This window comes from Protopterus annectens, chromosome 3.part1, assembly GCF_019279795.1.
Source record: "Protopterus annectens isolate FY-2018-M chromosome 3.part1, PAN1.0, whole genome shotgun sequence".
NCBI classification, from domain to species: Eukaryota; Metazoa; Chordata; order Ceratodontiformes; family Protopteridae; genus Protopterus; species Protopterus annectens.
In genome coordinates this window covers 1,378,520,559-1,378,546,065 of record NC_056732.1, presented here as the reverse complement: position 1 = coordinate 1,378,546,065, position 25,507 = coordinate 1,378,520,559, and the positions used below count along the sequence as shown (strand labels likewise).

Below are 25,507 nucleotides of genomic sequence, written 5' to 3'. Positions count from 1 at the left end.
GATAATCTCGGATGCATTATGCTGAGCAACTAGCCTGGAGGTGTGGATATCCTTAATGAATATGGACACGCCTCCACCTTTAGTGTTTTGGTCCAGGTTAGGTGGCCGAAAGGTGTGGTATGAATTATAGCCTGGTAATGCAGGGGTACTCTCTGGAGCCTTGAACCAGGTCTTTGTCACTACACAGATGTCGATGTTCTCCATATTAAGGAGTGCCTCAAGTGAGTGCATTTTGAGGTTTAGACTTCTAGCACTGAGTAGCAATACCCTCAGATTCTTCTTGCTTGTACCTGTTACGGTGGTGAATTTGTCATTTGAACCTTGCCTAAAAAAGGCACTATAGTGGTGGCTAGAGCCTTAGCCAGTATCCGGAATCCCAGGGGCGACAGGTGCATGCCATCTCTGGCAAAGCATCGTGGTTTGTCGATCATGTCATCCCAGGCTATCTCCTGATCTTCCTGTTTCTCCTTACTTTGGGTACTCATTTTTAACTTAATAAATATAGGTTAACTGATGTATCTTAAGTATAAACTAGATATTTTAGAATAAGAATGGCCATGTCACATGATAATATACTAATTACAACAAAACCAAGTGGTAACAATTTTGTACGACCTTCAAAGAATACTGAAACTAAAATGTGATAAGTTACGAAAATACTGTTCATGCAGAAGTAGATGGCACTTACACAGATGTGAACACCAAGGTCTTCTACGCAAGATTCAATCTACACTTGTTTCATCTCCACAGAACTTTTCAAAGTATTACACTTTTTTCTCCACAGAAATCCTTTAGCTTATTTTCTCTGTAGAAACCAGAGTTAATTACATCATTTTTCTCACAAACAGAAAGGACTAGCTGGAAAGTAAAAAACAGAATTCCACATATACCTTTTAACTGCATGTATAATTAACTATTTTTTTTTCATAGTTCTAGACTGTGAGGGGGAAAAATTGAATACCACTGCTATTACAGGCAAGCATTCAATTCTTTACTATGAAACTGCATTCATCATACAGTTACTTAAGAATAATGTTAAAGCTTTCAAACATTCTGTTAGAACATCTTACAAATGCATTTTCACAGTTCATATTTCTTTTACATATTTTACAGGATACATGAACCATTAAGATTTTTATGTCCATGAATACTAAATTCAGGCAATGATGTGCTAATGTCTGTCCCTCAGTTTGTTAGTAGCTAATTCCCAGCACTGTATGGCAGTTCACATACTCTCCTGGCCCCAAACAAACAACATTTCTTCCCTAACAAAGCAGGTGTTGGTGTATTAGTCCTAAATGCCATTTATGATAACTTACTTTTAATCATGGGGACATGCTACACTCGTATACAGACTGAGTGATGCTACTTATTTATTCAGTGTTTACTGCCTTCAATTCCAACCTGCCCCAGTAAAGAAGTCTTCAATGTATCTGGCCCTCCTTATGGTCTAATCTGCTAATTAATGTAATAATATTTATTCAAAGAGATATCTACCCACTTGTGAACAACATAGCTGACACGCAGGCCTACAACTTTCCAGATCTTTCACTCTGTTATTGTTATGGGACGTGCATGCTGTCTGCACTTACCACATATGAAAGCATCTGGTCCCCCACAGATTTTAATTGAAAAAAATACCCATGGAAGAGAAAACCACATCAACTATGGGAGTGAGCCTATACTCTCTAATCATGATACAGTTTTTAAGGCAGGGTAAGTCATAAGCACTAACATCAGCTTAAGGTGCTTATATCATTGTTTACACTACATGGTAATAGCCCATGGATTGGCAAGACATGGCCTGTTACTAAGTGACAAGGGGAAATGAAAACAACTTGCTAATCAAGAGCCTGACATATTAGAGATTTCTAAATTTATATTAATTCATTTTAGTGTAATTATTTCTTTAGTGCATAACTGTATCCACATATCACTGCATTCTAAAGTCATTCAAGTGTGGGAATATATATGTGTGTGTGTGTGTGTGTGTGTGTGTGTGTGTGTGTGTGTGTGTGTGTGTGTGTGTGTATATATATATATATATATATATATATATAGATAGATAGAGAGACATATATACACAAACGTATACACACACATATATACATACATGCATACATTTATATATATATATATATATATATATATATATATATATATATATATATATATACACACATATATATATATATATATATATATATACATATACACACACAAACACACACACACACACACATATTGCATTTTATACAAAGATGTTAAACATATACTGCTTTGAATAAGTATTGCTCTTCTGTCTAGTACATGCAGACTAAACAAAAAGATGAAGACAGTACCAACAAAATACAGTACAACAATGCTCAAAGACAGTGCATAGTGCGCATACTTACTTATGAATGAAGACTGTTTTCATGCCTAATGACCGTGCAATGGCACATGCGTGCTGGCCACCTGCACCACCAAAGCAAGCCAAAATATGTTGGGAAGTGTCATGACCTTTTGCCTAAAAAAAGGAAAATATATTTTAGTATGAGCTTATTAACATCTGATGGTATGATTCAATAACTTGGATTTCTGACACCTGCTTAGGTGGTGGTGTGGCCACTTAAGTGCAGCACCCACAAAAGGAATTACTCAATAGACAACAACACAGTTATTATCAAATTACTGAATCCAAATACCTTCACCTTAATACTATGTTTAACCACAGCCTCACCTCAGGCTATGTGCCCACAGAGTGGCGCACGGCAACAGTTATACCACTCCACAAAGGAGGTGCCACCACTGACCCCAGGAATTGCCGCCCCATCAGTCTGATGAGTCTCGTCTGCAAGGCCATGGAGCGCATCATCATGGAACTCATAAACAAAGACATTGGGAACCTACAAACCCTTGACCCCACCCTGTCTGGGTTTGTAAAGAGGAGGTCTTGTCTCCTAAATCTGGTTGAATTCTTCGAAATGGTCAATAAAGCAATAGATGAGGGCAAGATGGTTCACACAGCATACCTTGATCTTGCAAAGGCCTTCGATACCATTCCCCACTCAGGAATTATTGAAAAACTCACCAACCTAAATATAAACCCCTACGTTACAAGATGGGTTGCTAACTGGCTTACAGATAGAACTCATTCAGTGAGAATAGGAAATGCTAGCTACGACTCCAAACCTGTGACTAGTGGTGTACCACAGGGCTCAGTCCTGGGACCCCTCCTGCTCGGTATCTACTTTGCTGAGGTAAGGGCAAACATGGAGGGACTATGGCTAACAAAGTTCGCAGATGACTGCAAACTGGGTGCCATAATTGAGACCCTCTACTGATGTAGATATCCTTCAAAAGGGTCTTACAGATACAGATACGTGGTGTCAAAACCACGGCCTCAGGCTAAATGCCAAAAAGTGCATCGTCATCCCCTTTCAGAAAAACCAAGTACCTATGAATTAAAACATAGGTGGTAGCCCACTTACCACAGAGAGTGTGATAAAAGACCTAGGGACTCAGGTGGATAGTAACCACTCCTTCGACAACCATATTGCTAAAGTGGTTAGAAAATCCTTCTATGTAGCCCACCTTATCACAAATTGCATTGGATGGTTTGCATCCAGGAATAAGGATGTTACTGTCTCCCTCTACTCATCACTCATTAGACCGGTTACTGAATATAATGCCCTGTTCGGGATGTACCTAACAAGACATCTGTAACAACTGGAAAGGCCTCAAAAGTATCTCACAAAGAGGATAAAGTACAGTTGTGTACACTTACCATAAATGTAGATGTTCAAGTGTATTCACTGTTGCAGTCATTACATTTGGGTTATCTGCTTGCAGTAGCCCTCAGTTGGCCTGATTAACAAAGTATTGGGTCCTGCATTGGTTGCTGTCCCTTCTTCCATGACGTCGGATGGAGCATAGAAAATGAGAGTAAAGGTATAGCCAAAAGAAGAAAGGGGGCTGGAGGGAGGGTAACCAGGACTGCAACAGTGAATATACTCGAACATCTACATTTATGGTAAGTGTACACAACTGTACTATGTTCTTCATGTTTCACGGTTGCAGTCATTACATTTGGGTAGATTAAGAAATGCCAAAGTGAAAAGCACTCAAAAGTACCAATAAATCCAAACGGAGTGCAGTAAGCCAAAAACAAGAAACCCAAAAGCGTGAATTTGCTCAATTTAATGAAAAACATCCATAAAGCATTAACGCTTTTACACAAACAAATTCAGTATGCGTTTTCGTCCTTTGCACTTGGACTTCATCAGATACATACTTTCCAAACCATTGAACCTTTAAATACATTAATTAATGTTAATTAACCAATAAAATCACTTTAAATACATTTAAATGGGCTAACCAAAATACATTCTGGGTTCATGAATATTAATAAATAAAAACATATAATTTATTCATACTTTAATATACTATTCAATAATAGTTAAAACTTAATCAAAACATAAATATACACATATACCTTACCATAATTTAATATATATAAATAATTAAATAACTTACTATGTATATGTTAAAAACTTGTGTGTTAAAACTTGTGTTTAAAAAATTCATAGTGGATAGCTCCCTCTGGTGTCAAAATTCATAATTACCATTATATTTTGTTAGCTCTTAATTTCAACAATGGTAATATGGTTAAAAAATCATTGAGACCTGTTTTTTTCCCCGCATCTAAGTTAACGTGCCACCATAATTCTTTGCTCTCTAAAATGTCTTCCCATGGACCCCCTCTAATATCCTGCTTAATCTGTTCTAGTACAAAAAAATGAAAAATAAATCCCGTACAGCCCCTAGAATGTTTATAAAGTGCATTAGTTTCTTTTGCTTTATTAATGTCGTAGGTATGCTCATATATTCTTTTCCTTAATGCTCTTTCTGTTTTACCTACATAGAATGACTGACATTTTTGGCATATTACAAGGTATACTACCCCTCTAGTATCACAACCATAAAGGCCCCTACTTCTAATCCACCTCTTCCTGCTTTCCAAGTAAATTTCCCCTTTATTCATTATATACGGGCATTGATTACATCTTCCACATTTAAATGTTCCTGTCCTTCTATTACTTACTAATGTTGGATTAAATCCTGTCCTTTCCATCATATTCCTTATACTTTGAGAATTTTTATATATTACTTTTGGACTTATCTTTGTTATTTCCTCAATATCAGTAAGTGACAATAATTTATTCCACTCTCTCTGCAATATGTCCCTCACATTACAATTAGAGGAATTATATTCTATCACCAAGCTTTTTTGAAACACCTCTGATGTGTTATCACAATTATTACGTTCTTCTTGCATATTAATGTTGTACCTCATACCTTTGATAGGCTTAAACCTATCCAACCTACCTTTTTCTACTTCCTTTCTTATTTTTTCCACAAAATTTTGGGGTACCCTCTATCCAGAAATATTTTTTCTAACTTATTACATTCCTTTAAAAAATCTACATATAAACTAGACATTCTAGAGCCCCATACAAATTGCCCCTTTACTATATTTCTTTTACAATGTAGGGGATGGGCACTTTCATAATGTAGGAAGGAATTAACATAGGTGTCTTTTCTAAACACCCTGGTTTCATATTTTTGATTACTTTTGTAAACTTCCACATCAAGATATTGTAACACATCAGTATTGATGTTGTATGTAAACCTCAAAAAATTAGTAGTTTTATTTAAGTATTCCATAAATTCTAAAAAATTTTTCTTGTCCCCCAGTCCATAAGATGACTATGTCATCTAAAAATCTTCAATATAATATCCAACAATTTTGAAATGTAGAATTTGTAATGAATTTCTCTTCCCATTTTGATAACACTATGTTAGCATATGTAGGTGCGCATGCTGCCCCCATGGAGACACCTTGTTTTTGCTGAAAATATTCCCCATCAAATAAAAGAAAGTTATATTTCAATATAGTCTCCATGAGTGCTACAGTTACTATTTTTTCATTCTGTGTCAATACTTTGTCTAGGAAAACACTTTCTTCAAACATTTCCATGCCCTTACAATGTGGGATACTTGAGAATAAATCTACTATATCTATAGTAATAAACAATAATTCATCTCTGTACAAATCAGGTGTAAGTTCCTTTAGGAAATCCCAAGAGTCTTTTAGGATGGTTTTATTGTTTACCCATATGTGCTTCGTTTTCAAATCCACATATTTTGCCAATGGTAAAGTTTTAGAACCCTCCGCAGACACAATAGGCCTAAGGGGTGGGTCAATCAAGTTTTTATGGATTTTGGGAATGCCAAAAATAGTTGCTATCCTAGGCTTACTTACATATAGAAATTTAAAAATACTATTGTCTATTACATTTTCACACATGTAATCTTGTAACATCATATCTATGTGTTGGTAAGCCACATTCACTTCATTTCTGGAAACAACTTTATATTTCTTTTCATCCCTCAATATTGAATTCATTTTTCCCTCATACAATATATTATCCATAATAACTATTCCCCCTCCCTTGTCTGGTTTCATAATTCTTACTTGATGGTTATTTCTTAACTCATTCAATACATCGTTTTGATCTTTACTAAGATTAAAAATATGTTTATTTCTATTTTGATCCTGTGATTTTCTAACTTCATTTTCTAATATTGCTTCAAAATTCCTTAACTGCGGTAATAGGGGTGGATTAAAGGTGGATTTCCTTGCTAATACCAAATCCATCTTATTATTTTTCTTGAAATTATTTCTAGAGGCTAAAACTTCCAAATTAATTTCTCTTACAAATAATGTGATGTCGAGTAAAGTCCTAGTTAGATCACCTTTATTAAAGGGTATAAATTTTAACCCTTTACTAAGTAAACCAAAATGCACTTTAGTAAGTAGCAAGTTACTAAAATTGTAAATGGAAAACCCCTGGTATGTATTTTTGACATTATCCACTATAATATCATCATATGTACCATATATTTCTGTGGAGAAAGGGGTATTACCATCTAATATCTCCCCCTCCCCCTTCTCCCCCCCCTTCATATGAAAATTTCCTCTCTTTGCTTGCTGTTGATAATAACCCTGTTCCTTCTCTACCAACGGAGGGAATTCCATATCATATTCCACTTCATTCCATATATTAATCTTGTTATTTTCATTCTTCTTCCATTTATTATCTGTACCATATGTACCCCATTTATAATGTGGTGGTTTTGGGTAACTGGTTTTACTTTCATATTCTTGTATATCTCTATTAAGCTTACCCATTTTACGTTGAATAACCTCATCGCATTTAGTATCAATATCGTTTCTCATTTTAAAATATTTGTCACTTTCTTCTTTAATGCCATGTATCAGGTCTTCCTTAATACAGGTATCTAATTCATCTATTTCCTTACCCAAAATATCTTGCTTTCTATCATTTTCCTCAATAATAAGTTTAACTATTTCCAATCCACAATTATTAAACACTTTTAAAAGACTTTCATGAAATTCAGAACCCACTTTAACATTATTTGGGTATTTATATACCCTAAGTCCCTTTGGAACTATTTCCTTATTTAAACATTCTCTTAAATATGCATTTTCAATACTACAGATTCTATATTTAGTCAACAATTTGTTTAACTTATCCAGCTTCACAACATATGAATCTCCATTAGTTTGCCCACAAAAAACATTTTTATCCATTTTAAAATAAAAGTCTTTCTTTAACCATTCTAACTAATAACCTGAAAGGCTAATAGTACAGTGGTTAAGGTGTATGCCTTTCAAGCGCAAGGTGCAGGGTTTGATTCTCACCACTGGCAAGCGCGTAACAGACTGAAGATGTATATTTTGGTTGGGAGGGTGGCCTAATGGTTAAGGTGTTTGCCTTACAAACACGAGGTGCAGGGTTTGAGTCTCACAAGGGATAATTGGCTAGGCTTAAAATGGCTCGCAAGGGCAGTTAGCTTAGTACTAATCTATGAATCTATGAACCTATTCATTGGTAGTTTTCGTGTTAGTTTTTACAGTACCTTTAGGTGCTACCATGGAACTCAGCGTTTTAGGTCTGGCACCTAATTCAACAAACAAATCCTTTTTCTGCTCGTCTCCCTCCACTCCAGCCTCAAAAATCCTTGGTGTTACTACTGGATTAAACAAAGTCCCATTCGGGTCTAAAAGGTCGCCAGCGTCTCCATTTTCGCCCATAAGCTCCCTTTTACGTTTGTGGTGATGTCCTGTAAACCCTTCGGTTCCATTGTCTGTTAAGCACCCATTGCTTCGACTAGGAAGTAAGGCATGGCAGAGAGGAGTGAGCAGGTCTATGAGCTCCGTCAGTTGGCCAATCAATTTTCTAGATTGTCCCACCTCTTCCTGTCCTTCCGAACTCATAGTAACCCAAAAACTGAAAGGTTTCTTTTTGGCTCAAACACGAAAAGAAACTAAGAAATGCCAAAGTGAAAAGCACTCAAAAGTACCAATAAATCCAAACGGAGTGCAGTAAGCCAAAAACAAGAAACCCAAAAGCGTGAATTTGCTCAATTTAATGAAAAACATCCATAAAACATTAACGCTTTTACACAAACAAATTCAGTATGCGTTTTCGTCCTTTGCACTTGGACTTCATCAGATACATACTTTCCAAACCATTGAACCTTTAAATACGTTAATTAATGTTAATTAACCAATAAAATCACTTTAAATACATTTAAATGGGCTAACCAAAATACATTCTGGGTTCATGAATATTAATAAATAAAAACATATAATTTATTCATACTTTAATATACTATTCAATAATAGTTAAAACTTAATCAAGTGCTGTCCCTTCTTCCATGACGTCAGGTCATCAGGGGTATAAAACATGCAGCCAACGCCATTACATCAGTTTTTCTTGCCTCAGATGTCAGGTGCCCCCCTAATGGGAAGCAATTAAATCTATAATACAAGGATATACCTCCAACAAAAAAGCAAATACACCAAAAAGCTTTTGGAGCATAGAAAATGAGAGTAAAGGTATAGCCAAAAGAAGAAAGGGGGCTGGAGGGAGAGTAACCAGGACTGCAACAGTGAATATACTCGAACATCTACATTTATGGTAAGTGTACACAACTGTACTATGTTCTTCATGTTTCACGGTTGCAGTCATTACATTTGGGTAGATTCCCAAAGCTAAGGTTGGAAGGAGGAATTTAAATAGAATTAGGACCAGCTATAAGGCCCTGCAAGACTGCAGTGGCAAAACCAGCTCTGGATTTAGAGAAAATTGGCAAATGATAATGCTTGGTGAAAGTATGTACAGAACTCCAGGTAGCAGCTTCTAGGATGTCCCTTGTAGGGACGCCCCTGAGAAAGGCTGTAGAGGTAGACGCAGCCCTAGATGAATGGGGTTTGATGCCCTGTGGGATAGGTTTTCCATGGTGCTTATAGCAGAAATGAATGCAGTGGCCTATCTATTTTTAAATGGTTTGCTTTGAAATAGCTTTCCCCTCTGTCCCTGCAGCAAATGTCACCAGCAGTTGTTCAGATTTCCTTTGAGGTTTAGTCCTGTGCAAGTAGAATATCAGTTGTCTGTGCACGTCTAAGGAGTGCAGTATCCGGTCCCCTTTGTTCTGTGGGTTAGGAAAGAAGGCAGGCAAATGAATGGACTGATTAAGAGCCACACTGGATACCACCTTGGGCATGAAGGTGGAATTGGTTCTGAGGGACACCCTGTCCGCACGAAAGATGATGAAACGCTCCACTGCCATAAGGGCCTGTAACTCGGATACCCTTCTTGCAGAAGTGATTGCTAAAAGGAAAGCTGTTTTCCAGGAAAGGAATTTTAAATCTGCAGTAGCAGCTGGCTCAAAAGGAGGAAGAGTGAGTTTCTCCAAGACAAAGTTAAGGTCCCAGGCTGGAGTTGGAGCTCTCCTTGGTGGCTTTAAATTTTTGGCCCCTCTGAGGAACTGCTTGAGCAGTGGGTGAGAGAAGAGGGGAGGCTCTGTGCTAAAATGAGCTGAAATGGCTGAGGCATGAATTTTGATGGAGGAAAAGGACAAGCCCTTATGAAGCATCCCAGTCAAATATTGTAGAATCAGAGGTAAATTGGGTACTGCTACCCTTATCCCTTGAGATCGGTTCCAGGTACAAAATCTTTTCCATTTTGCAGCATAAGATATTCTAGTACTAGGCCTCCTAGCCTCTAAAATGATATCCACCACTGATTTACTGAGTGGTGGTAAAGGAGAAATGAGGTAATTAGCCAGGCTGCTGGGTTCAGGGTTTGCAGCTGAGGGTGCAGAATCTGGTTCTCCTGCTGAGACAACAGGGAAGAAGTCTGAGGCAGGTGCCATGGGGCCAAGCGTGACACACTGCGCAGGAGGGGGTACCAGTGTTGGCGTGGCCAGTCTGGCGCAATTAAAATCGTCCTTGGCTTGTCCTGTTTGATCTTTAGTAGTACCTTGGAGAGCAGAGGCAGAGGAGAAAAGGCATAAACCGATAGGTTTTTCCAGCTGAAGGATAGAGCATCCACTTTCCAAGCTAGTTTGTGGGGAATCCTTGTGCAAACTTTGTCCAATTGATGGTTCTGGGAGGAGGCAAACAGGTCTATATCTGAGCTCCCCCATTTGCTTGTCAACATGTTGAAAATCCTTGGTTCCAGTTTCCACTCGTGTGGGTCCATGAGGTTTCTGCTTAGTCCATCTGCCAGTGTATTTAGTTTTCCTGGCAGGAATTGAGCTTGTAGATCCATTTGGTAGCTCAAGGCTGTGTTCCACAATGCCATGGTTAGTCTGCAGAGGAAGTAAAAGTGTGTACCCCCCTTCTTGTTTATGTACCACAGGACCATGGTGTTGTCCATCTTTACCATTAGTCGTCCTGGAAGAATGTGGTCCTTGAAGGCTGTCAGAGCATTCTGTACAGCTAACATTTCCTTTTGATTTATGTGTAGGTGCATTTGACTTGGGTTCCATTTGCCCTGAATGCACTTCCCTGCCAGGTGAGCCCCCCATGCATAGTCTGATGTGTCTGTTGTTAAGGTTTGGATGGCAGGGGGTAGTGTGAATGGTAGTCCCTTGTTTTGGTACCAGGCCTCTGCCCACCAAAGGATCCTGTGAATGTTGACACCATAGGCTTTTGAGATACCATTGCAGTTTCCTCATATGCAGCCTTGCATAGAGAATTAGAAGAATGCGAGAGGCCATGAACCCCAAGGCCTGCAGTATTTGCCTTGCAGATAACTGGGTTTTTGTGGCCACTTGTTTGAAGTAGGTTGTCAAATGAGTCCGTTTCTCTGGCGTGAGGAAAGTCATCTGGGAAGTTGTATTCAAGATTTCTCCCAGGAATATAATTTGTTGACAGGGTACCAGGTGTAACTTCTTTTCATTTATGGTGTACCCCAGACAAGTCAGTACCCTTTGAACAAAGGCCAGATGATTCAAAAGTATGTCCTGGCTTTCTGTCTGAATTAGACAATCGTCCAAGTATGGATATATTTGAATATTTGAATATTTCTTTGCCTGCAGAATGCAATGACTGGAGCTAGGCACTTTGTGAATACCCTGGGCGCAGTAGATAAGAGAAAGGGCAGTGCAGAGAACTGATAGTGCATGTTGCCTGCTTTGAAGAGTAGGTATCTTCTGCAAGACTCCCTGATAGGGATGTGTAGGTATGCCTCTTTTAAGTCTAGTGTTGCCAACCATGCATCTTTGCCTAGCATAGGAAGCAGCTGGTGAAGAGTCAGCATCTTGAATTTTGGAATCACCAGAAAGGTATTTAGAATAGAAAGGTCCAGGATAAAACGCCATGTATTGCCTTTTCTGGATATCAGAAAAAGTCTTGAATAGAATCCTTGTCCCTTTTCCTTTTCTGGTACCAACTGAATAACCCCCATGCTTAAGAGAGAGAGAATACTTGATTTTGGGCCTCTGCCCACTGATTTTGGGGTAAATCTGGCCACCCGCTTGGTGTTGGTAAGGTGTGGAAGTAAAATCTGTATCCTTGGGACACTATATTTAAAACCCATTTGTCCTGGGTAATGAGTTCCCAGTTTTTGGCCTGCAGACCAATCTTTCTGCTTAAAGGAGCATTCAGTAAGTGCTTGGAAGCTTTAAAAGCAAGTCATTGAGACAGTTTTCCATAGGGACTAGTCTTACTACTCCCTGATTTGGGTGCGGAAATGCTTGGTCTTGTGTGTCCCCTGGGACTGAAACCTGGGGTTTCTGCTGTATCTGGGTTTGGCTTGAGAAGACCTGGAAGGGGCTGGAAAGGACCAATTCTTAGAGGGCCAGTGCCTACTAAATCTACGAGGCTGAACTTGTAAGAAATCTTTAACAGTTTGCATAGATTTAGCTTTATCTTCCATCTTTTTAAGAACTTCCTCAGCCTTGTTGCCAAACAGGCGGTCCTGATTTAAGGAAGCATCCAACAATTTTGCTTTAACATGATCAGGCAAAGATTGCTCCTTTAGCCAAGCATGCCTTCTGAGCACAGACCCATCAACAGCAGCCCTGCAAGAGACCTCTAATGAATCAAATCCTCATTGCAAAGTATGTTTTCCAACCTGTTCAGCAGAATGCATTAAATCCTGTAACTCTTTATTTTCCACACAGTCAGGAATGAACATAATTTTCTGTTTAAGCAGTCCAATAATATGTTGCTGATACTTTAACATATGAAAATGGCAGTTTAAAGCCCTAATGGCCAAGGTTGCAAAAGTTTAAACCTTCTTTCCCCATCCATCCAGTGCCCTGGAGTCTCTATCAGAAGGGGTAGGATTTTTAGCAGTAGAAACCTTAATGCCCTTGGGTCCCTGTGAAATATTCTCTGGATCTGCAATAGGATTTTTAAAAAGGAACTTGTGTGAATCAGGAACCCTGTAATATCTGTCAGGTTTTGTGGGAGCAGGAGGCAAATAATCAGGTGCCAAACTAAATTTCAAAAAAGCATCATCAACAAAGTCTAGTACAGGAGGAACAGCTAAAGGCCTATGCTGAGGCAGAAGTAAGAAATCCCTAAGCCTCTTTTTTGAATCAGAAAAATCCTGGCTTTCCCAGTGGAAATACTCCCTTAGAGTATGTAAGGTTTCAACAAAAGAAAAATCCTCTGGAGGGGAAGCAGAGGGAATAGAGTCCTCTGCATCAGAATCCTCATAAGTAGATAAGGGCAAATCCAGATAATCAGAAAAATCAGAATCCTGGTCAGAAGATTCATAAACAACTTCAGTCCTAGGTCTCTTAGAAGGGGGAGGTTGGCTTCCCCTGATTAGAATTATAAGATCTTCAGCCATTCTTATCACTTGTTTTTAAGGCATAGAGGCCTGAGCATGTGGCCTGGGCGTTGGTTTTTTAGGCATGGTTTGAGATTTAGGCCTAAATGAAGAAGGAGGTGTTGGTTTAATATGCAAGTCCGTAGGCCTGAATACACCCTCAGAAGCCAGTGTCTGCACAGCAGCTCCGGACCCATCCAAGGTAGAGACATCCGCGGGTTCCATAGTGGAAGCATCTCGCGGCATACCGGACTCCGAATGGGTCTCAGTAGAGGCCTGCGAATCAGAAGTAGCGGGTATCAAGAGCTGCGAATGTGCCTCACTGACTATCGGTGAACTGGTGACTGGCTTAGGAGAAGTGTGGTCGGCTGTTTTGGACCTTGGTGGCTTGTCTCTATCGTTATTTTTGCGTTTTTTCGAAATCCCAGTAGTCGGATGGCTAACCAACGACATTTCTGGATAATTAAACCAAGAACCGAAATATTTAGAGGCAAAAATATACTGATGACGGATAGTGCGCTGATTAAATAAAGCATAAAACTGACAGCAAGGTACATCGTGGTCAGGGCCTAGGCAAGGAATACAGTATGAATGAAAATATTTATGAGGTATTTGCTTTCCACAAGTAATGCAATTATTAACTTTTACTGACATCGGTAAGGAGCAAGAAAAAGTTTCCCCAGCGGGGTACTTAGCTTTAGTTGAAGACTTCGGTTCTGAAACTCGAAAATGAAAATTTCAGGAGTTGGCCGACCGGCACTTGCGAACTGCTTCTGCTTCGGGCACCGCACGGCAAGCGAGACTGATGTAATGGCATCGGCTGCATGTTTTATACCCCTGACGACCTGACATCATGGAAGAAGGGACAGCAACCGACGCAGGACCCAAGACTTTGTTAATAAGGCCGACTGAGGGCTACTGCAAGCAGATAACCCAAATGTAATGACTGCAACAGTGAAACACGAAGAACATTGAGTCTCAAACAGTTGCCCTACGCCATGAGGCTAAAAAAACTCAGACTGTACTCGGTTGTGTACCGACTACTCAGAGGTGATCTCTGCCTGACATACAAGGCTATGTCATACCCCAAATTACTAGAAATGCTCCACCTAAGGAACACCCAATCCACCAGAGCTACTCGCTCAAGGGACGTAAACCTGACATCAACAATAAACAGGAGTTGTTAGAGGGACAGATTCATGTCCCAGAGACTCCCCTTGCTCTGGAATAAGGTCCCCATAAATGTGAGGCAGAGCTCCTCATTAGTGCTCTTCAAGAGGAATCTTGATGAGTGGATGGGAAACAGGAAATTCCCCCCCGGGAATCACTTTGGTGGCCCTGCTAGACAGGGGCGCAGGAAACTAAACCACTTGGGAGGGAAGCATAAGCAAAAAAAATTTTTGCCTAGGCTTAATTATGCCCTAGGGCCAATAGCCTAGTACCTACCTATGAACCTATGAACCTAAATCCTGTATGTAAAAGTGAAACAATACAACACATGGATGCCATGCAGTTACAAACAGGGATAAAAGAGTGAACAGAGTATAAGAGGAAAACTTCAACAGCATTTGTAGAGGGATAAAAAGGTGCATGGGGTACAGCTGGAGAATTTCAACTGAACTTCTAAGTAACACTTGTGTGAATTTTATAAGATCTTTCGAGTGCAGTAAAACACAAACACCTCTCATTCAACACAGACTTAATTACTTGTTTGGCTATATATTTACAAATTTGTTTGATTAGCTGTGTTCACTCATTGTTGCTGTGCGCCATTCATTGTCTTCACTGATGCAGGGATGTTGCATCCATACAGCTGGCACATACTGTAACTCCAGTACACAACTGAGAACAATATGCGACATTCATAAAATAACGGATATGTTGATATTCACCAGTGGCTCAGAAAGAAGATCTTTATGCAGCAGGTAATAGCTGGGATTTTTCTCTTCTAAGATTGCAAAACTCTTGGTCTCTCTAGCTCCCATATTAGGGCAGGGGGCACACACTGCCCACCACCACTCACTGAGATGTCATGCACCAGGCTAGAACCGTTTGCTCACCCTCTGTGCTCCTCACTTTGAAACCCACTGTAAAAAAAAAACTTCAAAGACCAATGCATGTTAGGTTCAAGCAAGGCACCCTTTATTACTTGCAGCAAGGAGACAAAGCATGTAGGTACAAGGTTTGTCTGGTTTTCTGGAGTTCAGTATGTTATTCTTATACAGTTCTCTTCATGTCACACAGAAAATGTTACTAAATCTACTGCTGACGTAGTCCGACACAGCTTTCTGTATGTTACACAGAAAATGTTACCAGACTTATTGCTGACATGGTCAGATTATTGCTGTCTTGCAAAAACATTTGAGAAAAACAACCTGGTCTTGGGCTTATTTTAGCCCTCCTTGGTTCTTCAATTCTTCAATTGTACAGTTCTAATACATGTGTTACATTTTGTCTAGATTCAAGGTACATTTCTAGCTTTGGTAGAAGTAATGCTGACTATGGTTTAAGCTTTCAAACATCTATTGTTTTCTTTATCAAGGCTTCTAGCGGCTGCACATTTTCACATGGCATAAGCAGAATAAAATGTCTCTTATCAAGTTTCTAGTAGCTGCACATATTTTCATGGCATAAGCAGAATAAAGTGTCTCTTATTAAAGTTTCTAGTAGCTGTGCGGATCCATACAACATGAACAGAATAAATGTATTAACCCTTTTAAGCCTTTAATGCACTAATGACAACAAACATAAAAGATGCATAACAAAAGAATATAAAATTATACATTTGCCCTTCTTACAAAAAAGTCCATTCAAAGAGAAGATAGTAAACAACCACAGCAAAAAAAAAAAAAAACAGAAAAGAAAATCTCATATATCAAATGATATGGTGAGTACTTGCAAAGCTGCAATATCTGACTGTGAAGGCCCTCTGCATTCAGCAACTCTTGGGAAGACTCACACCCAGTGCCAAAACCTCACAGGAAGATAGAAGCCAAAGAAAAACACTAATAGTAAGGGTATCAAAAAGCATTGTTCTGAAGCACTAAGGTGTCAAAGGTGACCCAGCTCCTTGAATGATAAAACACTATTGCTTCATAAAGTTATGAACAAGTGACTTGACATTTGCAAGTGATATGTTCATTAACAAGACACTGGAAAGAACCACATCACAGTAACCTTGGACAGCACTCACTAGAATATGTTTCAGTGTCCAGTGACAAAAATATATGAATATAGCAATCCATTTGGAAAGTCCTTGCTTTGCCACAACCACACACTCTTTATCCACAACAAAGATGAAAACATTGTTCTGTTTAGTCCTAAACTCATGAACCCTTCAGGTAAAACCAGAGTTGGCAATTCATATCAAAGGTCTGAATGCCCTTATCTCCTAGAATTTTCATTGCTGGAAATAAACAAAGCTGAAGCTAGGTGGGGCAAAGGGATGAATGTTTTGGGTGCAAACTGTTATTCAGTTCAGATTTCACTGTTAAAGAGGTGCTAATTAGTGTCTAGGAGTTGCTGACTCCTAGATGGGTGGGCATGAGTGCAATGTTGGTAATCATTTATCACATCTCATTAGAGAGAGAGAGTGTGTGTGTGTGTGTGTGTGTGTGTGTGTGTGTGTGTGTGTGTGTGTGTGTGTGTGTGTGTGTGTGTGTCTGTTAACAACTGTAACAAGCAGCAAGTACAGCTCATTGCTACAGTCAGCATGGAGTACATTTTTTTTATGCAATGTCTGAGGGCTTTTTTTTTGGTCCTCATCTTTGGCTGATAAGGGCATCGATCAGGGGATTGGGAGATTGCGTTATAAAGCAAGAAAATGAATAAGGATGAATGCAATAATTTAAGGACAAACTATGAGATCATTTTCAGACAGAAAACTGGTATATCTCATCAGACAACAAATCCTTGTTGTTGCTCGTCCTATGTTATGATTCAAGACAAATAGGTGGGGTAGTTCGTTTATATGCTTTACTACATAGAAACACATCAAGATGGACGGCAGCAGCAGCATAAAACATAAATGAACTGACTAAGTGACAGACCATTACATGCATGCATGCTTATACCTCAACAGCTATCTACAAAATGGCAGTCTGGCTCGCACATGTTCAGTATTTATACACATGTGCAAGCTCATGGAAAGCTTCTTAAAGGTATACATACATACTGATCTACATCCTCCCTCTTTAGTAAATTGCCCACCATAAAATGGCATCTGAAAAAGACATGCAGTTAGTTATACAGACACTGAGAAATAAACACAATGTTCATGTCCACGTTGCTGTGCATCTGGAACATGGTCTGGAAATGTGACCTGATCCAGTGATATAGCAAATAGGGCTGGGTTTAACAACAGGGGCAGTCATTGGTGAACAATCTGTTTCAGGAGTTTTGGGAATCTTCTCAGAAACAGAGATATTTGCTGGAATGTCCTCTGGAACTGGAACTGGATGAGGAGTCCTTTTCAGTGCTTTGTTCAAATCTCTTGGAGCAATATATATTCTGATATCCAAGCTTTTCTTATGAGCTACCACAATGGAAGATACCCATTCAGTCAGTTCATCATCTGGACAAATCACACCTTGCTGCACCACTTTATCTAGCTTGATCTTGACTCTATTCTGCATAGCTACTGGAATTTTCCGGGCTGGTCTGACAAGTGAGCTGACTTCAGGGTCTAATTTCATGGAGTGCACATCTGGGAGTTTGCCTGCTTTGTCTTCAAAAAGTTCAGCACAGGTAGAAAAAAACAGAAAACAATGCAGACATACCACCATAGACATAGAGGATCTGAAGAAGGTTTTACCAAAAGTGCTTATCCTACATTCTCTTCGTTTGTTTTATCTTTTAAGAGTTTTAAAAGTTTTATTAAATCACAGATTTTAACATGTCTATGGTGGTATGCCTGCATTGTCTTCTACTTTGGTTCTTTTTTGGCAAGACTACCTTCAGCAGTGTGCACTTATTTTTTGTTTCATTTTTTTATTTTTTATTTCATAGGTAGAAAAAATAGACTGAGCAAAATTAGAACAGTGGCCTTTTAAGCTTACATGCTGGACTTCCTCATTAAATGAAAGTAGTCCCATTTTCAAACTGATATGATGCCTAATAATGACTGTACGTGCCTTCTGACTATGTAAAATTGCTAGTCTTGGCTGTTCCCAGCAAAGTAACATGAAAGCAGTACTGAACCTTCAGTTTGAATTGCTTTACCACTATAAGCAACAAGCTTTGCATGCTTTGCCGAATCAAACTTCTCACCAGCACATACTCTAGCAACTGTTTCTGCTGACATAACATTGCACATTAAACCTGTGTCAGCTTTAAGCTCTATGGGCCTCTCATTTACCCGAACAGTACAAAATACTTCATTCTTTGCCCATAAATCTATTGCATTGACTGTCACATTAAGCACAGACACACCATCAACATGAAAAGTAGGGTCACAGCTTTCTAACTGATCAACTTGTTTCTTTGAATGTTCTCTTTTAATAAAAAGAATGAGCTTCTTTTGATTTACAAAATCTTTGGAAATGACTCCACTTTTTACATCTGTGGCAGTTTTGACTAAAAGCTAATCACTTTTCTCTTTTAGACACATGACTGCCACCACAATTATGACTGTTGAATATAAGGCTAGTTGAGGGCACATGCTTTGAGTTTGCTGACTCATCCTTGTGCTTAACTGAGACTGTGCATGCTCTGGAATTTGCTAGAAAGCTATGGGGTTTACCAGGGACAGTTACAGGGTTCACAGTTGCTGCCATGTGCTTGGGCCTGTTTCTTTTAACCATGTACTGCATACTATCAACTATTAGCACTAGAAGATATTGGAAGCATGCATTTCTTGTTTATAAGCATATTTGTGTGCTCTTCTGTGAGCTCAAAATATCTGACAAATCTCAATGGCCTTACTCAAAGTTATATCACTGTCTTGAAGCAAAATCTTTCTCACAGCATCACCTTCAATACCACACAGAAGTCTGTCGTTTACCAGCTCATCCCTTAAATCACCAAATCTGCACGTTTTAGCTTTGTTTCTCAAGTCAGTTATATATGCTGCAAACATTTCCCCAGGCCCAGGCTTTTGATCCCTTGTGTAAAACAAGTGCCTTTCCATTGTAATATTTGTTTGGGGGTTACGCACTTCTCTAAATTTACATTTTAAGCACTTGGAGTCTTCTCTTGTTTCAGCCGGTTCCACTATATGGCAGTTTTCCCCCGCCCCTGCAAATACAGCAGGTGCATACACAAATTAATACTCTCTTTTTATGTCTTCAGAACCAGTTAAATTAAGCAGAATAAATGCCTTAGTACGTGCATCTTTGTAAAAAAATGCAGCTTGTATGAAAATATTGCACCCTTGCTCAAACACTCTCCAATTCTCTGCAATATTACTATCAAATACAAGTGGAGCTGGTCTGCGAAATCCTTCAGCCATGCCAACAAAGTATGCTGAATCACACTGCAAATATGTCCCTTGTAATTATGTATGAACATACACACACACCAGGTACTTGTAATAACATTCAAATGCACAATATACTCTTTGAAATACTGCACTTTGTGAAATATGCTTTGAAATGGTTGTATTTTGTGAAATAACTGTACTGTAATACTGCATACAATTGCGAACATTTTGTATACTTTGGATATCTTGAATAGCTTTAACTAATGCAAAAAAAAGTAGCACAGAGTGAAAAAAATACAGTTGTTTTCCTTATTTTATACATTTTATGCAATTCAGATATTGTTTCAAACATTTTCATAATTATTTTGAATATTTTTTATCAATATGTCACAGTTTTGGACATTTCGCTTAACTAGAAAAACGTTTTGAGTGCTTTGTTTTATATTCTTTGAGCAAGAAATCATTGAAGCTTTAGTACCTGGAATTCATTTCTGACCTGTTTTGAGAGTTGTACTTGCAGTAGGATAATCCATTACTCTATATTCCTCCAACTTTAACTGAGTGCCTCTTGGTCTCAATTCTGAATTTTTGGATCCCATTCTGACACCATATCGTTTGTTCTATGTTATGATTCAAGACGAACAGGCGGGGTAGTTCTTTTGTATGCTTTATTATACAGAAACACATTAGGATGGCTAGCAGCAACATAAAATATAAATAAACTAATTAAATGACAGACCATTACATACATATATACTTGCATCTCAGAAGCTCTCTACAAAATGGCAGTCTGGCTCGCACGTGCTCAGGATTTATACACGTGCAAGCTCATGAAAAGCTTCTTAAAGGTATAAATACATACTGATCTACACTCGTGAAAGTACAAATGAGGTTCTCTACAAACTACACACTGTAGTTTCAATATCCTACTGTCAGAAAAAAGCCAACAAGAACACTGTGTCACTATAGATTAACTTTAGGTTTGCTGAACCAACTGAGAAAGAGGATGGGCAAACTTGTCAACCAGGAAATTCAAGTTCCAATGAGCATTGTGGTTCTTTAAAACTGGGTTAGGATCCAGAACTCCCTTACAAAACTACTTGTCTGAATGAAAAAAACACAAAAAAGGTAGGAACTTCACATCCTGCTGTACTAAATCAAATGCAGCTAAACAAAATACAACACCACAATAGCTTCCACTGAAAAATAAAATTAAAAAGAGTTTCTGCAAAAAGTAAGCCTTCCTGAGCTGTGCCCATATTTGCTTTTCACTGTAGTTGTGCAACAGTTAACACAACTGTATCAAAATATTGTTCAAGCTCCTCATTTGAACCAAAACATTCAAACTTCAGCTACAGTTCTAAAAAAGTGAATAGTAAATGAAACTCTCCAGTCTCTCCAAAGTAACATAAGCAATCAAAGACGACAGGCATCAAACTATAAACTTCCACGAGTCATACTAGTAACAGCAGTACGTGCTGCTACTGTCACTCAGTGTGTGTGGACTTGTAATTAAATATTCTGTAACATTACTGCAACAAAACACTATTCTGCTTAACAACTGACAAGCCAGTACTGGCCTACACGTCTGCCTTCCGCAATAATTAAGATCCAAGTCAAACTGGTACACGACGTAGGCTATGATCACCTTTAAAACTGAGATAGTGAAGGATCCAGTTCCAGATCAGATGGAAAACTTCCATTTAATGCACTAAATCCAATAAGTGAAGAACTTTCAGTTAGCTTCAAAAAGCCCCTTCACTGTCATTAGTGCCTGGTGTGTCTCTGGCAGGTACTGTTAAAGTCTTGGGAAACCTGCCCAATGTTCCTCAACAGACGGCATCAAGAACAGCTACATAAGCTCATCTTTAAAAACAAAATGACAAAAGAATAAGGACTCCTGCTGTAGATTTATTCTGGCTACATTAGCCATGGTGTCAGTGAAGGACAATGAAGTCAAAAAGTTACAGTAGAGTGAGACAGCTAGGTTCTCAATAGCCTGATCCATTATAAAGAACTAAGTCTGGGACAGGATGTGACAGAAACTTAAGGGTATTTGGACAAAAAAGTAGCAAATACCATCTTGATCACTCTGACCAAAGCCTTGGACTCCTTATCTGGTGATAAAGAAGAGAGGTGTTTGCTTTGACATCCTTGCAATCCACAGACGCATTCTCTCCTATAATACTTGGTAAGAACGTCATTCCACTCCCTTGAACACTAATGAGGCCAACAGGAAAAGGATGGCTGTTATTTTGTATTTTTAACCTGAAAAGTGACTACAATAACTTGTAAAGTGATTTACGACACATTCTGCTTAGTCCTTTCAGGTAATACTTGAGGAGAAAAACAATGGCATCTGCTGCACAGGTTAACTAATACAATATGAGGGGAAACAGTCCTATCTCACCTCCACCATGCAATTATGGTTACCACTTGTCCCTCTTTGTAAGGGACAGTCACTCCTTGAGCAGTTCTGTCCTGTGGAAAAAACTAAAAAATGGCAAACATCCTGAGACTTTAGGACAAAAAAAATTTCATAAGAGGGTAGGACAAATTACATACAAAAAATGGGATTTGTGAGAACAATACATGCAGAATGACACTTTAGAGGGAGGAATGAGGTTTAAAAGAAGGCAGGATTTAAATAAGCTATGTAATGTGACTGATAATTACTGGATAGATTATAAGTGATGTATAATATTTGCAACTAAAATATATCATATGGTTTGCTTTCATTTATATAAACATATGATTGCCTATGTCTTAAGTGATAACTTAATAAAGATGTTTTTTGTTTTAAAAAATTATTTCATGAGTTTTCTTTATTAGTTGTATAAAACAGTTATTTTGTAATGTGAAACACCTAAATGTTACATGAAATAGCATAAGCAACTATAATGCTACAAAAATAACCTTTTATTTTGTCAAGCAAAGTGAAGTTCTGTCCTTTGCACTGTCTGTGGGTATGTTTTGTCCTGCAAAATCTCACTTTTCTATAAAAGATGTCTCGTTTTTGGCATTTCAAAAGGTGACAACCCTGGATGCAATGCTGTAAGAAAAAGACAAAAAAAATGAATATAAATCACTTCAATGCAAAATTAAAAAAATTACCTGGGTAAGTGCTCTGATGGGACGACACATCGCCTCATTAGCAACACGAATGAAGCCCATGGCAACTTCCTCCACTGTCATATTTGAAACATGTTGTGACTGATTTTCTAGGAAGCTGTTTACTTGATCTGTGAGTTTTTGAAACTCCCTAAGGGTGTCTCTTTTGGAAAGCGGCTGGTCCTCCTCTGGGCCAAAGATCTTTGGAAAGTAGTCAGGCAGCAAGCGACCAAGACAGAGATTAGCATCTGTTACTGTCAGTGGACCCCCTAAGAATTAATGAAAACATACAAAAATAAGAATCTGTAATTAGAGTACTCTGACAACAATATGATTGTAGCAATAAAGGGAAATTAAACATCTCCATCAACAGATATAAAGTAATCACACCACTCATTTTCAGTTTAATTTTGCCTCTGACACATTAAATTTAGTTCAGGGTTTAGCACCTATCATGCCTTCAGACCCTTGGGTCACTGTTGGGGAATATCTATATTTCTTAAAACACAATTACTTAATACAAAATTACCCATGACTTTAACTTGGAACTCCTAGAGATCCAAACCATCCTTAGTCAGGAGAAAACAGCTGTGGGCTCTGTTCAAGCAGCTTTACTACATACAAACACATCAAGGTTTAGTAGCTTAAACTTAAAAAAACTTATAAACTGACTGACTACCACACTCATACATGTTCACACTCTGGCTGCTCTCTCAAAATGGCACTGCTCCCTGCACATGCTCGCTATATATATATACATGTGCCGCACTTGGAAATGCTTCTTAAAGATAAAACACACACACTGTTCTACATCTTTCCTCTTTGAGAAATAGCTCATACATTAATGACAACAATGACTGACATGGAATTGTACAGAAATAATCCTTTGACATGCAATTATACAAAACTATATACACATAAACAATCATGTCCAGGTTGCTGTGTATTTCATACTGGGTCTGGAAATGTGACTAAATTCTGTGACATAAAAATTAGAACTATGTCTAGCAACGGGGACTGTCTTTACTGAATGTTCAACTTTGGGGACATCTCGGACATCTCAAAAACAGAAGAAGGTGTTAAGACCCATACTTCAACAGGAAAAAAATCTGGATTGCTCTGAGATCTAGAGTCTGTATCACAGGTACGGTGCTGTGATATCGATTCTGACACAGGAAGGAGATGTCTACGGTTCCTCCTGTCATCTATACCTCCTGATTCAATGAAGTAGGATCTTGGCTCGGCACACATACCTGTCACTCGACTAATGAAGTTGAAGCCTTTTGCCATTTGCATCCTCGCTGTCTCCTTTTTTCAACGGACGAAGAGATCTGCTCATTTTATCATAACTGGACTTCTGAAAAGAACGCTTTCTGATTAGTTGGGCTTTGATTGCTCTGTTCTTTTTTTAGGCACCAACAAGCTGGAACTGATAGGCAAGGTTGTTCTGGTTTGCCTATATAGAAGTCTCCGAGCAGGCGAGCTAAGTATGTTGTCACCGGGTCAATTTCTGAGATTGAGTAAATTCAAAAAGCCATCGGTATTGTCATGCTTTGATCTCTCTAACAACTGTTTTGCACTCTGTGTTGCACGCTCTGCCAGGCCATTTGACTGTGGGTATTCTGGACTGCTAGTAATATGAACAAAGTCCCACTCTTTTGCAAATTTCTGAAACAATTGACTGGTAAACTGGGTACCGTTGTCAGAGATAAGTTTATGTGGACAACCATGGACTGAGAAAGGACGTTTCAACTTGGTGATAACAGCAGTAGACCTTAGGTTAGGTAGCAAATCGATCTCAAACCAGTTTGAATAAGAGTCTACCAACACTAAGTAATGCTGAATGTTCCACTTTAATATGTCAGTGGCTACTGTTGAACAAGATAGCTCAGGAATTTGGCTTAGATGAAGTGGCTCTTTTTGCAAATGCTGTTTAGTACTATTGCGTACTGAACAAGATGAAAGTACTTTATCAATGTCTTTTGATAGAGAAGGCCAAAATACTAGTCCTCTCACCCTTCTTTTGGTAAAATTGGAACCTGGGTGGCCATGATGTAAAATCTGGATATATTAATGTTGTAAGGAAGTAGGAACATCCTTTGAAAATTACACCATCTTCCATCAACATTTCATCTCTGTAAGGAAACTAAGGTTGCACTTCTGGTGGTAACCAAGATTGCTTTGATGGCCATCCAACATTGCAGTACTGGATCAGTCTTTGTATGATCGCTCAGCTCATCAAGTCTCATGGTAGAAAAATGACTCACTTCCATGATACTGAAGTCAAAATTCTCTGCATCAAGTTGTTCAGTGGTACTTCTGGGCGATCTGGATAAGGTATTAGCCAGATAAAGAAGTTTGCCTTTTGTGTAGACCATTTTGAAGTTGTACTTTTGCAATCTGAGCATCATTCTTTGTAATCTTGCTGGAGTTGCATACATAGGTTTCTTTAAAATAGTGACTAGAAGTTGATGATCAGTCTCAATCTGAATAGTTCGGCCATAAATATAATCATGGAACTTCGAACATGTGAACACTAATGCCAAAAGTTCTTTCTCAGTCTGAGCATACTACATTTCAGTTTGGATAAGAGTTCTAGTTGCATCGGCTACTGGTCTGCCCTCTTGAAGAATAACTGCACCAAGACCAAACTCTGAAGCATCACAAGAAAGAATTACTGGTTTACTGACATCATAGTACATTAATGTAGGTGGGGTGGCAGTTTTCTGCTTTAGGTCATTAAATGCTCTCTGGTGCTGTTTCAGCCATGACCATG

At 38.6% G+C, this 25,507-nt stretch overlaps 1 protein-coding gene across 1 annotated transcript in view; it reads right to left on the bottom strand.

Annotated features, from left to right (window-relative positions):
- The window catches only part of OPLAH (5-oxoprolinase, ATP-hydrolysing), a 1,902,532-nt gene that overhangs the window by 896,155 nt on the left and 980,870 nt on the right, over positions 1-25,507 (bottom strand). Inside the window, exons 10-11 of the mRNA XM_044067415.1 lie at positions 22,735-23,000; positions 2,397-2,509 (exon numbers count right to left, since the gene is read on the bottom strand). Coding sequence (XP_043923350.1) covers positions 2,397-2,509; positions 22,735-23,000 — 379 coding nt within the window. The remainder of the gene's footprint in view (positions 1-2,396; positions 2,510-22,734; positions 23,001-25,507) is intronic.